The following is a 22,520-nucleotide window of genomic DNA, read 5'->3' on the forward strand; positions in this document are numbered from 1 at the left end:
CCCCGCGACCCTAGTGAGGATCAAGCGGTTCGGAAAATGGATGGATGGATGTCTTGGTGTCAGTGTGCCCTTCTCGTGTGTCAAGATAATGTTGTTTTATGCCAGGTGGGGTTTTCCTCATTGGAAGAACTCACAATCGCTGAGGTTTTAGAAATGTGCCCGTTTGGTCGACACAAACTCTGCACACGCTGCCCTCAACAATGCATTTTATTTTCTCAAAGAGGCCTGACCTTGCTACAACTTTGTGTGGCATAACTATGTTGGTGTGTTTTCCCGACTGTAGGCGGTTTAATATGATTATGGAGTGTGAAATGAGGTGAAAAGAAACAGACCCTTTGTTCTTGAAGCTGTGCTTTCACCACTTTGACCTCTGAAGATGGAGGCTTCTGATTCGCTGTGAGCTCCTCTATTTCACACACCCATGTCAGCAAGGCTTCCAAAGTTTGAAGAATCGTCTCGGAATCGGTAGATATATTTCGCAGAGCCAATGGACACTTAGGAAGACCATCACATAATATTGGCAGCATCGATGAAATGAATTGAATGAAAGGCAAAATCGGATCAGTTTTGCAACTGCGAAACATTAAAACATACCTTCCATTTTTCCACGCAGGAATCTTGATCTGAGCTTGAGTGTCCATCACCTTGGAGCTGTGAAGTGAACAAGATTGCGACATTTTTTTTTCTTAATTGCAGTCGTAGTTGGATGCGCTTTTTGAACGTCAGACCAATGATATTCGCTAAAACCAAGTATTGCTTTAAAAGGACAGAATGTTAATTTAGATGACAAAAAAAAGGGATGAAATGGATGGAATTATGTGATTTAATGGGATTAAAAGGTTTTCTTTTTGTATCAACCTCAGCAAGTTCCTGGGCAACTCCATTCAGGACTCGAACAGTTCTTGTGATAATGGGGTCCCCTGACTTATCTCCTGTTGGATACTCTGTCACTTCCACGATCTCAGTCACGATAGTTTCCGTCACCTCTGTCACTTCTGTCACTTCCCGTGATGCCACAGTCTTCCAGGACCACGGACTCCCTTCTCTCGAGTCTCTCCTCTGAAAACTAGTCCTTCTCTCTGCAGCAGTCTTGTCAGGACAAGCCAAGGGAGATCTCGAATACTCTGTGGGCACAGTTCTTCTCGTCAGTGTCCCATTGCGTGATGTTTTTATAGGTGAGGGGGTGCTCTGCCAGGCACGATCCAAAGTACTGGTACTCCTGATTGTTGAGGCAGGGGAGCTGTGGAGAGGTTTTTCAGAAATTGGCGTTTGAGCTCCTTTCTCCCTCATGTGATGAAGTTCTTGTTCCTCCTTTGGTGTCTCCGTCACGTTGTCCTTGTTCTTATCCTGCCCATGTTGAGGAAGCTGCCTCTCTTTTCGCCGATGGTAGCACTCCTTCAAGAAGTCTTCATCCGAACGCACTTGCTTGGACTTCTGGCCTAGGCAGCTGGGCCGGCTTACGAGGTTACCCATAATCCTTCAGCCCGGAGGCTAATGAGGTAATGATTGAGGTAAGAGCCCTCGGCCATGCATGGAGAATCACCTTTAGCTACCTAAAATAAGACAAATGAATCATCATGCAAAAGTACACAGGTTTATTTTTTTTCTACAGCAACTACATGCCACAGCGGAAAGAAAACCAGCTCTCTGCAAAATTTGTCTCTTGGCCAGAGGAACCCCAGCGAGACACTTGGCTCTGATATTTGCTGTGCTTTTGTTTTCATTTAGACCACAAACACACATGCTCTATCTCACAGCTAAAATATTCTGGCCTTACAAATCTATGTGACAGGCTTGTCAAGGATCCCACCGTCGGCATGACAAACCAGTGGAAATGATCCAACTTTATTCACTCAGCCAAGTCCAAGGGACCCACTTCTGTTAAAATTATTGTCTCACTATTCTTAACGGCATCAACATACTTTTGTCACAAATGATTCTGTAATTACAAGCGGAACAGAAGAAACACTACGATTGGTTTCCTCCCCGGTGCCATACCCTTCATTGTTGTGAAGTGTGAGGTGATGCATTCATGTTGATCGAGACTGGAGGAGCGAAAGTGAGCCATTCAGGTGATCATAGGACCGGTCCCTAGTGCAGGAGGGTACCCTCTCCGAGGCTGTCCCAATTCAGAACTCTCAAGGTCACTTTAACCCTTTCATGCACCAATAATGTCCACTGTAGTAACTGTTGTCCCTGAAAGGGTTAATTTGCTGACCAAAATGGGTTTGCAACATGGTAGTTGCATCAACAAATTAAGATAGGCCAGATGATAGGCTCGTCAAATAGAAAGGGGGATTAACCGTTTGCCAGTCTGTAGTTTATACTTTGAGTAAGTATGTACGCTTTTAATAGCTTTTGGGATACAAAGAATATGTAGCCATGGAAAATAAGGAATCCTTAATTATAACCTTGAATCTGAATGTCATTTTTTTTCTCATGAATTTGAAACCACTTACATTCTAGAGGACACGGCTTTTAACTAAATGAGAGTCGAAATATGACGTCTTTATGTGCATTAGTCATTACATCTCATGTACTGTATGTCTCACCAGGGAGCTGACGCTGTCAAGAAATCCACAGGGGAGTACTAAGTCAGATCAGAGAGTGGTCCCGGACAAAGCCCCAATATCTAGATCAATGATTACCAAGTTAGCTCACATCATTGCCCACCAGTAGGGCACAGAGTATCTGGCCATTTGCACATAGGTTAACAATTCAACAGTAAGGGCGTGCCGTGTTTTGTTGTTGTTGGTGTTGTTTTTATTGCCGCATGTAGCTATTGCTAAATTAGCTTTTTGGCTCCAAAGTGATCTTAGAAAACCATTCATGGAGCTATATCAGCAAATTTATAAAGATATAGTGATATATACAACGGTCAAGCTATGCCCAAGAATATGATTTTTTTTTTAGGCCTATAATATGCTTATATAGAATAATGTTGCCTTTCATTGTCCTGACTTGGAGTACATTATCATCAAGAGACCCTAAAAATATTTTGCCCTCCATCTGATATGCAACTACGCCTGTGTCACTGTCTGACCTGGCAGCAAAAAACATGACTGATGCATAAGAACAATATAAGAATATATGCTAAACATTGCATTATCTAGATAGATAGATACATAGATAGGGAGGGGGGGGGGATTTGTAATTAGCAAAAGAGTAATAATCATCAATCACGGCAGTAGAGTGTTCTGTTGCTTTGACACTTGCTATTAAGTGAGGTATTAAAAAAGTAATTAATCACTGTGATGGTCCCTCAACTTGCATACGGAGCAGGGGTCCTCGAGATCTCCAACCCAGGCTGTTTTAGATGTCTCCCACTTTCAACATACCCGATTCAATTCATCCCTATCATTATCAGGCTTCTCTGAGCTTATCATTTGAATCAGGTATTTTGGAGGAGGGAGACCTTGAAAACCGGCTGGATTTGGGGCTCTTGAGGAACCGACCCTGATATACAGCAATGTGTTACCCTCTGAGACTCATATAACAAAATAAGTCCAAAGTTATCCACAGAACAGTTACCAAATCACAGTGTTTAATTGTTGATCAGGACTGTTTAAGGCTCAAGTAAAAAAAAAAAAATAATAAAAATTTGCAGGATTTTTTTTCTGTCTGTCCAAAGTGAATGCTATTTATTCAAATACATCCAAAACATAGTGCTTGTTTTTCTTGAGAATTTGGATTCAAGCAGTGGCCAGCAACATCCAAACACAAATTTTAGATGAATACTGACAGTTTTGGCGGTTTGAGATTGCGTGAACTCCACTTACCCTCTACCAGGGACCAACAGCATGAGTAAAGGAATCCAGTCAGTCCCCATTCAGCATTCAAAGAGGTTGTGAAAAAAAAAGAAAAAAAGCTTTGTCTGAGCATCCTTTGAGTGGCCTCCCAGTTCCAACATCCCAAACTGAAGGCTGTGCACACCAACACATCCATGCTCTCTTGAATACACACTCAAATCACTTCAACACATTTATGCATGCTCACCTACAAACACACTTTCTAAACACAATCAAGCACATGTTCTGATAACTCATGCTTTTCCGTTGCCCACAGTCACAGGGAAACAATGTCCTCTTCCTTTCCCCTCACAGTGCACCCCTCCCCTCAGCTCACTTCTCCTCCCACCGGCTCTGCTCCTCTCCCTTTCTTCTTTGTTGTGGGAGCTGTGATAGAGGAATTCCTTCCTTGTTAACGCCGCTGATGGGATAGTGCGCCTAGATGGACACAATGTATTCCAACGATTCAGTTGAACTCCCACAGTTCTCTGCCAAGGTCAGCTTAGACGTGGGGGGTCGGACTCTGACGGATCCATTGAACAACAAGATGATATCATTCTCACCGGCTCTGATGCTGCTCAGGTTGCTCCTGTACCATGCAGCTAGATGACAGAGTGCCCCGCTTTTACCTTTCCTTTGGTTTCCGCCCCCCACACACTCTCTCTCATTTCACCCAATGAAGCCCATCCCCTGGATCTCAACGTAGCTTAAAAACTCCATGCTGCTGCGCTTTGAGTGGGTGGGAGGGGGATGGTGGGGGGGAAGAGTTTTCTAAAGGCCCCCGGGCCGCCCTCAGAACATTCACATGTTAAGTGACAGCTGCCTCGGCCTATTCCCCCTTTTGGTGGCGAGGGAGAGAAGTGCAGGCTACAAAAGAAGAGACTCACACCCACTCTGGTACCCACCCACTCATTCAACGTCCCAACCCCCTTGCATTGCTCATTCCCCATTCAGTGAGTTCAACAGTCTCCTCAGGCGCAAGAAAGGCGACTAATTACTGTGAAACGTCTCAGATTATTTTTCACCTTACTTGCAGCCACTGTAATTCTATTTCTATAATTCTATTCCAAAACAAAGAACACAACGTAGATACCAACGACATCAGTATTTTCTCTATTTTTGCTTTGAAAAGCAACGGAAGGACCTCCATTGTGAAATTGTGTCCTGTCATGTTTCAAAATGCCACAATATTTGTCTGGGAACTACTAGTCCACTTTGACTGCATCAATTCATGTTAACATTATTGGAAGTTGTACGCAAATCACAGGGTGCTTTTATTTCAGGGATAAATGAAAGACTAACATTCTTCACGGGGGGAAAAAAAAAATATGAAGCCGAGTTTTGTCTGCTGTGTGTAAGCACACAAGAAGCGCACACACGAGGCACTTCCCAGAAGTTTGTTCGCCCTAAATCGCGCCCTCTTTATTTTGTTGCCTCTATATTTCTCCAGCCAGCCAAATAATGAACCGAATCAACTGATCCAACCAACGCATGCCCGCTTGTACCGTGCACACACCCACATTCTATCCTAGTTTGCAATTCCAATTAGGAGACACGCATGAGGATACACTTTTTTTCGTTACTAATCCACAAGGTCAATGAGTTGCATGGTAGTCTGTTAGATGTTAATTTGTTCAAGCCAACTAAACATTCCATTTAAAACACGTCCAACTTTTTCATAACAAAGGGACTTTCATGACACTCTTTAGCTGAATAATGTGACTCTGTCTAATGCAATTTATTTCTAAAAAACAATTAAATGTTTTCTTGTTTTCACTGTTCAAAAATAAAATAATATAGTGGAGAAAAAGGCAACTCCCAAAGTCTGCCGTACGGGCCAGTGAGATAGAAATGGCATAAATGACCCCTGTAGGATGATGTTATTCAACCCCTGGGTAAAGCCAATGAAGAGTTCACGTCAGACCCTTTGAAACCATTTACATCAGCACTGGCAGAGCCGAGATGGGTCAACCGCTCGGAGGCGCTGTTATGAAGATTTCTTCAATGACGAACTGGGCCGCACCTCTCCAAAGGCATCTCCCTCATTTTTAAGTAATTCTAACATTGTATCATACAATATTGTGTCAACTGTTGCCCACTCAGCATCCATTGCAGTCTGGTCATGGAAGGGGGATTCTCCCATCTGCGGCCCCTTCTCAAGGATGCTAATTTTTCCAGCGATTCGGTTTTTCCTTGCCCTCTTGGGGGTTAAGGTCAGGGCATGTCGTTAATATTTATCAACTGTGGGCATGTGAAGCCGTTTGAGACTGTTTGTGATTAAGGGTTATATAAAAAATTGACTTGACTAGTTCCTCACAAACTAAAAACACTCTGTACTGGTGTGTACCATACACAAACTCGCACATCAGATGTCATGGACAATTTGGCTGCAAATGATGTACAGAGCTGTTTAATGAGGTCACTTTGTGATTTCAAGCATTCAACTTTTTCTTGAAATCCTTGACCCGGAACATCAGAGATGTATGAGAAAATGTGGGTAAATCAAATAATACAAGAAAAACAATTCTTTAAATAGGTTCTCAATAGATTGAAATCTTAGAAATCAAAAATTGTTGGGCAGGATTGTTTTTTTTCCCAGTCCTCTGCATTGTTAAATTACACACAGCTTTCTTTAAATTCAATTCAATAAGATCTCAATGAGTCTTCCCCAGAACATGATAATTATCCCTGTGCATGAGACTTTAAAAAAGGGGGTTCATTGTTCAGGTCAAACCAGAAGCCCTTTCATGCAGACCCACTTATCACACAAGTGGTTGCGTCAAAGAGAATTAAATAAAAGGCTGTCATCCTTCCTAATTGTGTTTCCTGGGCTGTGTCGGGCTGTCTGGATGAGGGTAAATCCACTTGCAGATGAACCATATCATGGCTCTAAGTTTGATTGTTTTACACCCAGGGCCAATGAACTTGATACCCTATGTAACAAAGACTCAAGGTTCTATGGAAATAAATATTTTTTTACATGCCGTGTAATGGGGGTGGGTGGTGGCCGGGGGATGAGCCAATGTTTACCATCTTTCAGGGAATGAAAACTCTTTTCCCTGCAAACAAGAAAACCACCCTTATGCACTGAGAATATATTTTTCAATATGAACTGATGATACATTTTATGTACATTCATATATTGTGAAAGTATGTATACGTGTATTCTTATATGAGGCTGGTGATCAAGTGGTTAAGACGTCCGCTTCACAGTGCAGAGGTCATTGCTTTCCTGTGTGGAGTTTGCATCTTCTCCCGTGCCTGCATGTTTTTTCTCCGGGTACACTGGTTTCTTTCCATGTTGCAAAAACATGCACGGTAGGTTAATTGAACACTCTAAATTGTCCCTAGGTGTGAGTGTGAGCGGATGGTTGTTGTCTGTGTGCCGCGCGATTGGCTGTCAACCAGTTCAAGGTGTACCCCGCCTACTGCCCGAAGTCAGCTGGGATAGGCCCCAGCACGCTCCTGACCCACATGAAGATCCATCCATCCATCCATCCATTTTCTGATCCGCTTTATCCTCACAAGGGTTGTGGGCGCTCTTATTCACACCTCTGGACAATTTGGAGTGTTCCAATCAGCTGCCATGCTTGTGTTTAGAATGTGGGAGGAAACCGGAGTACCCGGAGAAAACCCACGCAGGCCCGGGGAGAACATCACATCAAACTCCACACAGGGAGGCCGGAGCTGGAATTGAACCTCTGTACCTCTGCACTGAGAAGTTGACGTGCCAACCACTGGGCCGCCATGTTGCTACATAATTTTATATATATATATATATATATATACTTTATATTTATGACCAACTTTCACATGTATTGAGGTGCTTTTTCTAATATATTGCCATATAAATTCTACTACTTATATATAACACTGACAGCCTCATTGAGCGTTAAAAACAGAGAGCATAATGGGCTAGGATCCTTGACCTCAATGCCGAGCCTTGTTTCCAAGTTCTGTGTACATGAGACCTGTTGCAGATGTGCTGCATGCCTTGGGAAACCAGAGAGTTTGAAGACAGAGGGTGTTTCTACTTCAGTTTCTTAAGGGTTGGGGTGATGGTATTCAATAAGCTTTGGACCTAAACACAATAGGTTAGCTGCAGGGCCCAAGTCTTTTTGACTGAATTTAGAGAGGTAACATTTTACCATCACCATAATTTATGTAGCCATACATGTATAGGCCCGAATTAAGAAAAAACCCCAAAACAAAACTAACCAACAGCAACAAAAGCCTGTTACAATGAGCCAGACTGAAAGAATCCAAATTAAAATACTTTGTTCATCCCCGTGAGAAAGTTGAGAAGTTGTCTTATTGTCTTCGATTAGTCAAGCTTTAGCATAGCGTACAACATCTGACAGACTATTGGGTCGGGTGACAGTAGCTGGGCTGGACAGTGTTCAGGTCCCACAACAGAGAATAAGAGCATGATTGCTCTGGTTTCTGCCACTTTGTTTCCTAAGGAATACCCCAAACTGTGTTTGGGATATATGTTGCCCCTCTCATTATGCATCTCCCTCTTGGTGCAACTCTTTAGTGTTATTTAAGTGCATTTCCCAGGCAAGACGCACCCAGTGGTCACTAACTGTGTCTCATTGTAATGACTATCCAAGCTGTCTGGTAATAAAATATTACTGAATGGTAGACTTTAGAGTAAACTCAAATGTCATTTAACGGCCAGAGAGAGAGAGAGAGAGAGAGAGAGAGAGAGTGAGAGAGAGATTCTTCAAGTGATGACAACTTTTTTTTTAGTTTTTCCTGTGTGGTTAGCATCAGGGAATGCCGTGAAATATTTGGTAAATGTCACCATCTGAAGCCCTTTGACACATTTTTGTGATTAAAGGCTATTGTAAATACATTTTTGAGTTAACCCGACTTCCCATATTACATTTTTTGTGTGTGGTAAAAAGTTGGCCTTAGAGTCTTGAATAACACTCAAGTTTCTCACCTGTGATGAGGGCTTTAAGGATATTGTTTGTAATTTGGTTAATGATCTCTCTCTCTCTCTCTGGACCTCTGAACCAATGACTAAAGCTGAGTTGGAGAGAGCTTTCTCCCAACCAGGATGTGATATCTAAAATGCAGTTAAAAAGAGCATCCAATGGACTTGTGTCATCAGGAGATATAGCGCTATATAGCTGTGTATCATCAGCTCAGCAATGGAAATTCAGTCTTGAGTCTCCTGTTAGTGCCAATAACAGGAAGCATATTTAATTATATTTAATAATTCTGTCTGATAAAAAAAAGGGCCTAAAATTGAACCTTGACATCCCACGTTAGTTCATAGACTTGTGAGGAACAAGTATCCAAACTTAGCATAAAACTTCTTCTATCAGTGAGGTGACTTGTTTAATTAAAAAAAAAAAAAAAAAAAAAAACTAAGCAAAAACATGCCCAGCATCCTAAACCAGCACATTCCACCATTTGGTGTTTTTGTTGTGTTTTCATGCCGGTTACATATTCTGCTTGATGCTGGTGAGCACTTATGATGGTCTATTATTTTATTATTATTTTTTTTAATGTCGCTAACAGTCAGACAGCAAGATAAGATCCCCAAATCATTTTTGAACTTTTTAAAAATGAAAAAAAAATGAGATGAGCAGAAATCTAAAAAGTGAAAAAGTACAGTTAAAAATAAAACCACCAGAATGTAAATGTCAGTTTGTTCTCATTCAATGCGTTTACTGGATAAATAAAGGTTAAATAGAAACAATAGTTCGAATTTCCTGTTTTGCACGTAGAAATAGAAATTAAGGAGACTGAGACTTCCTCATTCATCCCATCTATGCATCAACACAAATTATCCACAATCAATAGTCCTCTTCGGTGAGGGCTGAATATACTATTGTTAATTGCTATATGTAACTATTAACCTACTCAATTGGAAACATCGTCATCAGTTATTGATAAAAATTGATACAGGAATTCCCATTACATTTAAATCCAATTTAGTTAACAGCTCAAGTACCCCAGCTGCTAGGGTACTCAAACCATTAACTTCATTTTCAGCGGCCCAGAACATTTATTGTTCAAGAGGCCCCGACAGGACGCACAGACCCATTCAGCAAGAAGGGAACAATTGTGCTGGCAATTCTGTTTTACCAGCATATATGTATACCACACACTACGTTTTATTCCTTTCTTTCCAAATAAATAATTATGGCATGGTTCAATGTGTACAGGAGCAGATGTGACACTCTCTCTTGTGTAATGCAGAAAAGTCTGGATCTGGACTCTCATTCATACTGATAACTAACGAGTCCCAAAGGTCCAAAGTGTGAAGAAAAAAAAAAAAACTAGCAGAGCAGCAGACTAACAACATTACCATGACAAAAGTCTGTAACTGGATTTAGTACGACAAAGGCATTACAGTGCCAACTGCATATTTAACACATTCTGAAAGTAAATAGCTACACAAAAATGTTTAAGCCGGATAGTGGTTTGTTTTGAAATATAGATGTGACACAACATAACCCAAAATTATGACAACGATCCTGTTTATTATTTTATTCTTTCTCACTTATACTGCAAACCCTCCAGGAATTAGAAGAATTAGAAACACTGACATATCCCTCAACACTACTAAGTACTCAATTAGAGCAATTCATTCAGACAAGAACTTTTTAGACCCACTCCCCCCAAAAATAAAAGTTTTGTTGCATTTTCACACATTGTAAGTATATTTAAACTGTAATTAAGTATTATAAATGCATGTGATAAATGACTTTAATTAATGTTAATCACTTTTTTAGATAGTGCCTATCTTTCCATGTGGCACAATAAATGTACTTGATGGCAGTTGTGATCAATAAAACAGTCGGTTGTGAGCACATTTGCTGCAATGATCCTCAATCCTTTTTTTTTTTTTTGCTACACCCTTTTCTTGTCATCCCCACAGAATTCAATGTCTTTTCACTGTGTTCATTCATGTGAGCAGAGGGCCTCGAGTGACAAACACTTGTGAGGCCTGGCTCACCAAACACAAAAAGCCTGAACCCCCCCCCCCACACACACACACAACACACACACACACACCTCTGCCCTCCTGTAGTCTAAAAAAGTTTCCCTGTTTCTATCGCAGTAAATTTGAAAAGTAAGAAGATGGGAAAAAAACAAAAAACACAACCCATCCATTCTCACTAACAGTACATCCGGAAAGAATTTACGTTTAACTTCTTCCACATTTTGTTATACTACAGCCTCTTTCCAAAATTGAATAAATTAATTTCTTTCAGCAAAAATTGTACACACAACACTGCATAACGTTTTTTTTTGGGGGGGGGGGGGGGGGGGTTGCAAATGTATTAAAATACAAAACGAAAACTAAAAGTTTTCACAGCCTTTGCTCAACACTTAGTAGATTGACCTTTGAAAGTATTTACAGCCTCAAGCCTTTTCGGATATGATGCTACAAGCTTGGCACACCTATCTTTGGGCATTCCTATTTGCAGCGCATCTCAAGCTCCATCAGGTTGGATGGGAAGCGTTGGTCCACAGTCATTTTCAGATCTCTCCAGAGATGCTCCATCAGATTTGGTCTGGGCTTTGGCTGAGCCACTCTAGGACATTCACAGAGCTGTCCTGGAACCGCCTCTTTCAGTGTATTGGTTGTGTGTTTGGGGTCATTGTTTAGGGTCTGACCTTCATCCCAATCTTAGGCCCCGAGCACTCTGCATCATCTCTTCATCCAGGATGTCTCTGTCCATTTCTGCATTCATCTTTCCCTAAATCCTGAATTGTCTCCCGGTTCCTGCTGTTGAAAAACATCCTCACAAGCATGATGTTGCCACCAAACATGGTTTTCCCTAAGCATGGTATTAGGTAGGATATGAGCAGTGGCTGGCACCCTCAAAACATGACGCCTGGCATTAATGCCAGAGTTAAATCTTTTTCTCATTAGACCAGAGATTTTCTTTTTTTCACATGGTCTGAGAGTCCTTTGGGTGCCTTATGGCAAACTCCAGGCGGGCTGCCATAGGCCTTTACTGAAGGAGTGGCTTCCGTCCGGGCACTCTACCATACAGGCCTGATTGGTGGAGTTCTGTCTACATAGTTGTCTTTCTGGAAGGTTCTCGTCTCTCCACAGAGCATCGCTGGAGCTCTAACAGAGTGACCATGGGATTCTTGGTCACCAACCTGACAAAGGCTCTTCTCACCCAATTGCTCAGTTTGGAACGTTTCAAACTGTGAAATGTGGCTCCCCACACTCGTTGTACCAGAACTGCATGATGAGTTAATTCTTGCGCCAAATGTAATCAAACATAACTTGCATCGGTCCAAGTTTTGTGACTCCTACTGTAAAACAGTGTCAGGCCCTTGTTCAACTGCAGAGCCAGAAGCGGAACGTTTCTTGTCAATGCTGTCTGATCCGAACCCTTAGAAAGAGAATACTATTGCGGACAAAACGAAACGCAGCGACCTGCCTTGAGCCTGGACGTGAATATCTCATTTAGGGAAAACGTCCCAAAAACACAGTTATCTTCCCCGGCAGTACTGTTTTGACAGAGCCCACATTGCTGAAGAAATTGATGAAATGTCGGACCGTGCCTCATTTATGTCTGCTTCTGGAGCCTCATCTCCAGGCACTGATGATTTTAGAAATGGTAAGGAGGACTCAGGTGAAAGAGTGACAGAGATTCTTGAAGCTAGTGCAAGCATTCGTGTTGAGAGTTTAAGGAATTCACTGGTGTCAGTGGAGGATGTACAAGGTGACAGAAGTGATCCTGAGCCTGTTGAGTGGCTGGCTTAACTGTCTATGCCAAGTTTGTCGAACATAGATGTCAGTGACATACCAACTCTGACCTCCTACCCACCAAATTATTACCTGATGAACATGTGATCCGAAAGTAGCTTTCCTAATAAATGAGGAGGTGAAGGGGGAGATCGTTAGGGTTACGTGTGGAGAACTGAAACCGAACGCTTCTCCTCGTTCCCTCCTGGTACCAGAATTGAGTCTCCTGTCTCCTCCTTGTGTTTTATTCCTGAGTGTCAAATTGGACCAACCTGACATTTTTGGGGGCTCGTCCGGGATCGCAATATACCTGACGCCTCCGGACGCTGAGTCGACGGCCAGGAAGACCGTGGCCACGGCAAAAACACCCTTTCCGGGACTGGGTTTCGGCTCCTCGTCTGGGGGCTGAGGCTTGAAGCGAATCCAGAGGAGAGAGGACTACTCTTGGTGGTAAGTAGGGCGGCGGTGTCCTGCACGTACTTAAACTCCGCAGTAACACATGGTTGAGTATAGGTGTGGTGACACGGAGAGTTTTGGATACTTACAGTGGGTGAAAGGCAAGTGAAAATGTTGATGGTGAGACGTAAGGTGATGATGGAAGTTGAGTATGTTGAGAATAAAGAAAGGAACAGGCAGGTGAGGTTTGACACAGTGATGCTACGAATGAGGAGGTCACCGTGTGTTTAGGTTGAAAAGGGCCGGAAGGTCACGAGATGCTTAGAAAGTTGTTTGTAAGTCGTAGACACAATTTTTTGTTTGTGTTGAGTGGTCGTCAGTGGACGTATGTGGGCCGTTGTTAACTTTCTGGGAGGAGGTAGAATGTGTAAGTATACAGTGAAGGCCTTGATTTGGATGATTTGTAACTGTTACCTGTCTGTGGGTTTCAATGATCTTATTTGTTTTATAACTGCTTCTGTTATGCTGCTGATTGCCGGGATGTTCCGATTATGTTACAATGTTTTATAGATTACGTTCATAAGATGCACATTTCTCTTGAAACATGAGAAGGGCCATCACAGCTCCTGATGTGGGAGAAATGATGGTCTTGTGTCATGAAATTTTGTAAATTCAGTTACAACTTTGCTATCCTTGGATTGTGTTGTGCCTTCCCTCATTATGAAATGACTAGAGTTGAAGCTATCGTCGAACATACAAATTCTTGTTGGTTTGAGTCATAAAAAAAAAAAAAAACCCGTCAGATTTTAAGACATGTCTCATTTGTGCATACACGGGCTGGATTTCTAATTTCGCTCGTCACAAGAGCAAAATCTTCCAGCTTTAATCAATGTTTATGTTTCAGGGTCACGTGTGGATAATTTAAAATTGGCTTTGTTAACTTAGAATGACTGCACGTTTTAAGGTCAGCAGTGGCATTTTTGAGAATCACACACCCTAGGTGGTGTTTACCAAAGACAGTTGCGGCATAGATAAGCCACTTGGCAGCCTTGAGCAGTGTATGGTGCGAGCTCTGCATGCTGGAAGAGTGCTAGGAAAAAAAAAAAAAAAAAAGGGATGATCCGTACATACATTCGCTTATGCCTGACATGATAAATTGATTATGCTTGCAAAGAAGAACGCTTATGCTTGCAATCATTAATTGACTATGCCTGCAATGAAGAACGCTTCTGCTTTTAATAAAGATACATTCTTTATTATGTACTCACATTTTATCCATTATATACTCACTTTTATAATCAAGAATGCTTGGTGCACTGTGTGGAAGTTTAGGGACGCAACCACCTTTCCGAGGACGTGGTTGGGAAGAGATAAGTGTTAAGACTAAACAGTGAGCAAGGGTGAACAGTGAATGGAGCCATCAACACCAGCTGCGGCGTGATGTTTTTGTGACAATTGCACACATGTACGTAATTTGCACTCACATACACACACATAGTCAAACAAGTTCAGTGTGTGTTCAACAGCCCCCACCCTTTAGGTTGGACACACCTATGTAGTAGCTTTCCCAATAAATGAGGAGGTGAAGGGGGAGATCGTTAGGGTTACGTGCGGAGAACTGAAACCGAACGCTTCTCCTCGTTCCCTCCTGGTACCAGAATTGAGTCTCATGTCTCCTCCTTGTGTTTTATTCCTGAGTGTCAAATTGGACCAACCTGACAACATGCGACTGATCCGTTTTTGACCTGTGACTTTGCTCCTGTGACATCGGTGACCGAACCTGCGACTGTGAGGCAGGCCGACCGTTCCTTTGACGTGACTCACACCATTGATCAGAGCTCAGTTACACACTCTGATTGTTCAAATGGAGCCTAACCCAGCCGACTTCAGGCGAAAAGCGGACTACATCCGGAACTGTGAAGAATACTTTCCGTGCTTAGGGAGCAGATGTGTAGTCTGAAGAAGACAAACTGTGTGCCCTTGTCTTCTGAGGTTTAGTTTTTCTTTGATTTTTGCCCTTAGTTTGGTATACTCCACCCAGTGAACTGTCTCACTTTAGCCAGCATGTTGTATTGTTTTCCCATTAATGGGTTTTTGTTCTTAAAATTTTGATGAAAATGGGATGGATGAGGGAGGGAAAGAAGAGTGGCAGAGAGGAGTACAGGGACAACAATAAGAAGGCAAACACAAACTGACCCTGAGGTTAAATGGAGGCAGCTTCATCTCCACGCACATCAGCCATTGTCTCAGTGCTCTGATTTGACCTCTGAACTCACACTGCCATTGACTTAAATCCTCCACGTCCCTCCTAAAACAAACAACAGTTTGCAAAATTGACACCAGAGAGTAGCAGTTAAATTAATTGGTATTACCGAAATGATTATTCACCAACCATACTGACAAAGGCAAAAGAAAAAAAAAAAAGCTTCAGAATGTGATCTTCGTTTGATCTTTCCCTTCTACATAACACACAAATGTAAAATCTTGATTTCATTCCCGGAGCAAAAAGAACATTTTATATTTCTTATGAATATACACAAATTACATGATGCAAATTTGGACACAAACTTTGTGATTAGGAAGAATACGGGATAATGGAGTAGGTTTGTGAGTTGGACAGTTCTGGCCACAATTATTGGCACTGACTAGTATAATAATAATAATAATAATAATAATATATGTTTAAACAAATATATGAAAACACAGTTCTGATTAATTCTAGTGCAAAAAGAAAATCAAATGAAATGGATACAAAAACAAAAGTAACCAAGGCATCCTTCCTTAATCTGTTGTTTGAATTTGTTTCTCCACAAATACCTTTTTCACTCTGGAGCAGTTTTGCAAATGAATGACTTAATTTGAGGAGTGACTTTCTAACTTTGTGGATTTTTTTTGTTTTCCTTTTTCTGCAGGTTGAGCCCAAGAAACTGAAGCAAGGGGTTTACGAAACAATAAGATGACAATATAATGAATGAAAAAGAGGGGTTTATTTATTTTTTTGTTTCAATAGAATAAAGTTTTTATTTCTTCAATTCATCATTATCGTTTATATCAGCAAACTTTATTTTCTTGTCTAGATCCATCCATCCATTTTCTGAACCGCATTATCCTCACAAGGGTCGCGAGGGCATGCCGTAGTCTATCCCAGCTGACTTCAGGCAGTAGACAGGATACACCTTGAACTAGTTGCCAGCCAATCGCAAGGCAATTTTTCTGATTCAGGGTCTTCACCAATGAGGTCACCCCATTAATTATTGAGCTGCGTCCCGGTATCAGGCGCGGACTGGCTGGCATGGCCTGAGCGGGAAGGAAAAACTGTGTTGTGCATTTGTTTAAATGTCCTCCCTCTTCCCTTCCCAACTCCCGCTCGTTGTGTGGAGCGGCGTTGGCCGGTGGGCCCCACCTCTGAAAAATGGCTGATATTGGCCTATATACAACACAACGAAAAAAAGTCATTTAAATGACACGTCGGGCATCGGAGAGCCCCCGACTAGCAAGCTTGCTGCAAAGACATCAAAACAAGACTGTGTGAAGCAAAACCCGATCAGGAAATGAGCATAGAAGGTGGTGGGGGGCGCTACACGATGAAGAAAGAAAAAATAGATGGTGGTAGGTGTTTTATATGTTTCATAAGAAAAATAGTGCTGCTAGTTTGTCCTATGAGTATGACCTATCATTGCAATGTTGACTGCAAATTACTGTACGAGCTAACATTGAACACCAGAGCAGCAAATGAGACAAAACAGCACACAGTGTATCTGTTTGAATTATCAACTATGTTCCATTATTAGCCATGTTGCAAGAAGTTAGTCCTGTTCTAACAATGAACATTTCTTATCAGAATGATGCATTTGCTGTCAAGTGCTAAAATTGATACCAAACAAAATATTTCTGCCACCTTGTCAGTCTATCCAAACTGGTGCTCATTTGTTTGGGATATATATTTCATATATCTCCTGCAATATTCTGATAGAATGTTACATTAAAAAATGTCAACATGAAGCAGCGGAGTTGTTACTGCAAATGGCGATTCATTATTGTTGAATGTCATATCATAATGTCCGCCCTTACTTATTGCAGTCATAAAAGAAGTGCCCAGCAGGGGGCGGTGTTGTATGTACTGGGCAGTACATCTAGATCAGGGGTGTCCAAACTTTTTGGACCTAAGATCTACTTTTCGATCAACTAACCTCCCGGGATCTACCCTTACCGGCACGCGCGCACACATGCACACACACACACACACACACACACACACACACACACACACACACACACACACACACACACACACACACACACACACACACGCACACGCACACACCATGATGAGAAACAGCCTGCAACTGAGGCATGCGATGCAGCCTGTTAACTATTGTAGCTCACACGTACCGTTTTAAAGTGCTTCCCTGGGCCCTCCTAGATTCCTATTCTTTGCTCGTGCCCTCGGTGAATTGTACACGAAGCAAACTCTGAATGAGAATAATGACGATAAAAGATCACAAGCTGCAATTGCAGACTGCTGAGCGCACAACAACTTCCGGTGACGTAATCCCACGCCACCGAAAATTCAAAATTTACCTGCTTTATTTTATTTTTTTAAATATATACTTTTTTGTGTGAAAATGAGACTGATAGGATGATTAGGGTGCAGCGTACATTAACACAGAAAAATATATTCCTAACATGTACAAAGACACACAAATGGTTGTTTGTTTTTTTTCTCTTCGACACTCCTCGGATCTACTTGGGACCTGTCTTAGATCTACCGGTAGATCAGGATCGACGTAATGGGCACCCCTGATCTAGATTCTAGATGCACTGCCCAGCAATCTACGGCCCGCAGGCCGGATCCGGCCCGCCAGTCTTTTTAATCTGGCCCACCGAAGGTTGGTACAGTACACAATTAAGGTTCGATGTAAATGATTGCATTCATTTCATTTGGACTTGTAAGGACAGGCATTTCAATGTCAGGTGGCGCAGTTACTTGAAGTTGCAGAGCACAGGGAGGGAGGGGGAGACGATACGGAAGCCCGCAGTAGCGCAAACTCAAGTAACTCCTGCTCGATACGATGGAATATTTGTGTCCGCGCCACTATTTCCTATCATTGGATCCAAAACGGCAACATGCAAGTGACTCTTGATTGCAGTGAGTTTTACTGGAATTGCGAACATTTTTTACGTCCTGTAGATCACGGCATCCAAACGAAGAGGAACAGTTATGGCCACGGAAGAGAAAGTGAATTGTATCTGATTAAACGAAGCAGATTACAAAGTACAAAACATTCAGGAGACGCTTGGAGTCTGAAAGACTCAAATCTACGAGACTTTTGAAAAACGAGGAAGCAATTCTTGCTCAGTCCGATTCTGGGTGTTTCCATGCTCAGAGTGTGCATGCGGCTCAGGTCTTTTACTCGTCTCATTTTGTAGCAAATAGTCAGGTGTCACCTACCTGTACTGTATGATGCAGTTTTTGGGCAATGTATTGTTGCACTTTGTTGCTTGTGTTGTCACACATGTATGTTGTTAACATACTTGGACGTTCATACAGGACATATACCATAGTTGTTTCACTGTTCTCATTAAAAACAAGTATGGTAATACTTTAATGCTTTTGTTCTGTTGATGTTTGGTATGGACTGTCAACATATACAGCTTTTTATATGTACTGTATCTTGTGCTGACCCGGCCCACCAGTCATATTTAGAAATCAATGTGGTCCCTGGGCCAAAACGTTTGCCCACTCCTGATCTAGAATGTCATGTCACTGCCATTTTTTCCGGTTACCTGTTAGAGAAAAGTTGTTGTTCCAGACGGGGCGACAGCATACTCGTATCCCTTCAGCCAAGTTCCAAATACATTTACCAAAAGCAAAAGAAATAGTGTCCGAATGTTATAAATCTCCAATGCTACGGTACTACGTCTGACAATTATGCCATACAGATATCATTGTTTTGATTAGCACACATTTCTTCACTGACATAAACATATTTATGCAAGCTGACCAAATAGAACATGCTCTTTTCTGTTTTCCTGCGAAGTTGCTAAAAATATTTTTGGACAACACCAAGAGCACCTGTCTTCAAATCAAAATATGACTTTACGAAGTCTGTACACATACATAGCGCCATCTATGTGAGCACACATGCACACGGGTTTCCCTGGGGTGCGGAATACTGAGCGCACGATGCAGTTTGAGGTCTGGTAATGTGACACAACACCGGCTTTTCTTTGCTTTTGTTGTAGTGATCATAATTATTGTAATATGTAACAATAAATATGCACTTGTACATTCATTATTATCTCCAGTAATAGTTTTAGTAAGAGTATAGCAATGGGGCTGTGTGTGTGTTAAAAGCTACGTGGCCAAAATTCAGCCTTTTCATCTTTAAACTGAATGATCTGTGGACTATTGGGGAAATAAAAATGCAGAAAAGGTCCACTTGTGGTCCCAACGTGACCCAAAGGTTAAATATAAAACCTATTTAAATCAAGAAATGTATTTGTCACAACATATCAGCTCGTTATTGGAGCGCAAGTTGTGGAAAAATATATGAATGTCATGATACATTGAATTCTTGGACATGTGCAAAGGTTAAATTAAATTCACGCTTCACGCCCTCTAGTGTATTTTAGGGTCATCTTTAAGTTTCGCTCAAGAGCCGAATGCCTTTGTGAGTAGTGTGTTTACTTTAAAAGTTAATTACTACGAGGTATTGTCCTTCAACAATGCATGAAAGTCTACATGATATGTTCATTCATCCCAGCTCTACGCATACCAGTGTTGCTGATCCTGTGATGTGGGTGTTGTTGATTCAAACAAATCACCGCCTATATCCTGCAACAACACATGAACATGTAGTACATTTCATATGCACACGGTGTATGAAGAATAGGTGGCTTGAGGCTATTCGGTTGTCTAAATGCTTACCTCACTGTTTGCAGAAAGTTCTGAGATGGAATGATTCAAACTTGAGGTTTCAAGAAAGTTATGTGAAGAATTAATTGACCAAAACTCCTCGGTGCTTTTTCTTGAAGTCCTCTCGAGTTGTATCGGAGGCTAATATTGATACACAGAGAGCAAAATATGCATATATGCAAGTTCATAATACTACCACTAACAATCATGAACAACTACAAATATTTCAGAAAATTGCTATGCCAGAGAAACAAAAAACAAAGAACAAAAAAAAAAAAAAAATATATATATATATATATATATGTGGGTGTCACTGGCCTGCAGAAAAGTCCAAACATGTAACAGTGGGCAGGCAGTCAGATAGGATGTTAAACAGGGTTCGAGATTAACTGTGGCCAGACGGCGCGCATGGCTAGTTCTCCGGTGGGTCGTCCACTACTGACCTTCAGGCACTAACCAGTGCAAATGGGCCAGTAAGGATTTCTAAAGTCACATACACCAAGTATGGCCCAAAAGTGTATTTGTGTTTCCTTTTCTTACTGAAAAACCTGTCATAAACAGGATGTTCCGTGATGCAAAATAAAAGTGTGACCCTTACTTGCTCGACTGTATAAAAGGGCATGAATCAGGACTAGCATCATGACACTATCTTCAGTTAGCCCCATTGCCGCTACTAGCGGCAGTGGGACCGTGGAATAGAAAAACAAGGGCAGCAATGAAAGTAACACTTGCTCGCCAGATTGTTGCGTTCAATAATAAATGGACAACTGTGTGCTGATGAGAACTTTATTCATCATCGAAGATTTAGGACACGTGAATGAAGACACTTTGCGGCAATGTGTCGTTACTGTTGTAACCTTTGTCATGTTAATGCAGAGAAAATATTTGAATAATTTTGATTTATGCTTTGAAGCATTACTACACTATTAATTTGTGCCATTGCAATGTCTTTCTTTCAGGGAGGTTCATATACACATGCCATGAATGCATTTATGCAGTATAATGCTAAATATGAATCAGAAAATGTATGTGTACGAATACACGGGGAGAATCCGCATCTGACAATGTCGCCATATTTTGGCTCAAGGAGGCTTTGAAACGTCGGGCCGTGTTAAACGTTCGCTCATGAAAACACTGCCCCCTTGTGGTCAATTTACAACAGCAATTCAGATGGCCAGTGTATGGCCCACACTGAGTCGATTCTGCATTATGGTCCTGTTTCTTTTTGTCTTCAAATGTTTTTATAAGATACTTTTTTCCCCCTGACCGCAGCATATAAATAAATAAAGCGATACGGCTGAAAATCATATAAATCCAGTTGCTCATCATTATTGGCACCCGTGAAATTAAACTATCATACATCAGGGATGGCCAAACGTGGTCCTCATCATCCTGTTGCAACACACCAGATTCAAATAATCAGGATCGATATGTTGCTTCTTCAGAGCTTGCTGATGAGCTGTTTCTTTGCTGCACATGCTGTGTTTTCTTCTTCTTTGGAATTAAATATGTAAGTTCACCCAAAAAAAAAAAAAAACCCAAACAAAAAAAACTATTGCCTACGATAATTTACTTTGGACATCCAATTAAAAAAATCCTAATTAGTTAAATTTGGTACATTTCCAATTATTTTGTTAAGACATTGCAGAGATCACGCAAAACATGAAGGGTGCCAAGAACGGCGGGCAGGACTGTATCAGTCGTTTTAGATCATATTCATATAAAATGACAAAAGGGCATCTCAAAATATTTATTTACATATTTTTACGTCAGAAACATTCAGCAGCCAAACACATGAGACAAAGCAAAATCTCTTCAAAAGCTAACTCCTTTTATATGATTGAAAATGAATATCCATATTCCCTCTAATATTCCTGGAGAAAATAAAAACAAAAAAAAATGAACATCATTGTTGCTACAACAAATCGATGATTGAAAAGGTCTATATCATGCTATTTGAAGCTTTTCTCATTCAACCATACATAGGCAGACATATCTGATTATCGATTGCCTTTGACACAATGGCGATCTAATTTCTTAAGTAGTTGGAATTATTTTGGTGGCTATTTCTCTAACCCAGAAATAAGACGCCTGGCTCACTAAAACACCGCCACTACCCGTGTGGCTGCAAAGGTGGCTGTTCAAAGCGCCTCTTTCCTGGACACTCTTGTCAAGTGTCCGACACTTTTTGACAAAGTGGATGTGTGTTTTGTCTGGACGGGTGATACGGGTGTGGCTCAGTCAAAGATTGAGGACCTCATCATTTTCTTAGATTGGGTGGAGCTGGTGCTTCGAGACCAGGAATTCCCAGAGATGGGTGATTGAAAGAAAACACCACTTGGTGATGTTTTTTTAATGAAAAATTAGCATCTTAACATGCCGAAAAGCTGAAAAAAGTTGATTTTGCATGATATAGGCCCTTTCACAACAATGACAATGATTTATATTTTAAAGCCTTGTGTAACAGAAAATGTATGTTTTTAAACAACTCAATTCATGAAAAGTAGCTTGTTTGGTGGGGTTGTGGCAGAAACTTAAAGTCCTTGATGGAGAAGGTTTCAGTACAAGCAAGCCGAGATGGTGTCAGGTTGAGTCTCAGCTCTCTTCGATTGCGAAATACAAAACAATGATGACAAGGCTACAAAAAACAAAACAAAACAAAAAAAAAATTAACTCAAACAAAACA

The 22,520-nt window shown here is 41.3% G+C and overlaps 2 protein-coding genes across 14 annotated transcripts in view; both read right to left on the reverse strand.

Moving 5' to 3' along the window:
* The window catches only part of macf1b (microtubule actin crosslinking factor 1b), a 41,317-nt gene extending 25,992 nt beyond the window's left edge, over positions 1–15,325 (reverse strand). For 3 of the 4 annotated variants that reach the window (XM_086113301.1, XM_086113300.1, XM_086113304.1), the window contains exons 1-4: positions 3,780–4,403; positions 859–1,553; positions 595–651; positions 333–494 (exon numbers count right to left, since the gene is read on the reverse strand). In XM_086113301.1, coding sequence (XP_085969427.1) covers positions 333–494; positions 595–651; positions 859–1,473 — 834 coding nt within the window. In that variant the 5' untranslated portion in view covers positions 1,474–1,553; positions 3,780–4,403. Of the gene's footprint in view, positions 1–332; positions 495–594; positions 652–858; positions 1,554–3,779; positions 4,404–15,111 lie in introns of those variants that run through there. The other variant, XM_086113302.1, reaches the window with a different exon arrangement.
* A 6,245-nt stretch (positions 15,326–21,570) lies between these two features.
* The window catches only part of plecb (plectin b), a 120,738-nt gene continuing 119,788 nt past the window's right edge, over positions 21,571–22,520 (reverse strand). For all 10 annotated transcript variants that reach the window (XM_086113297.1, XM_086113296.1, XM_086113290.1 and 7 more), the window contains one exon: positions 21,571–22,472. The gene's annotated coding sequence lies outside the window, so the exon portion shown is untranslated. The remainder of the gene's footprint in view (positions 22,473–22,520) is intronic.

Source organism: Hippocampus guttulatus, chromosome 6, assembly GCF_054856545.1.
Source record: "Hippocampus guttulatus isolate MCC_2025c chromosome 6, RoL_Hgut_1.0, whole genome shotgun sequence".
Classification (NCBI taxonomy): domain Eukaryota; kingdom Metazoa; phylum Chordata; class Actinopteri; order Syngnathiformes; family Syngnathidae; genus Hippocampus; species Hippocampus guttulatus.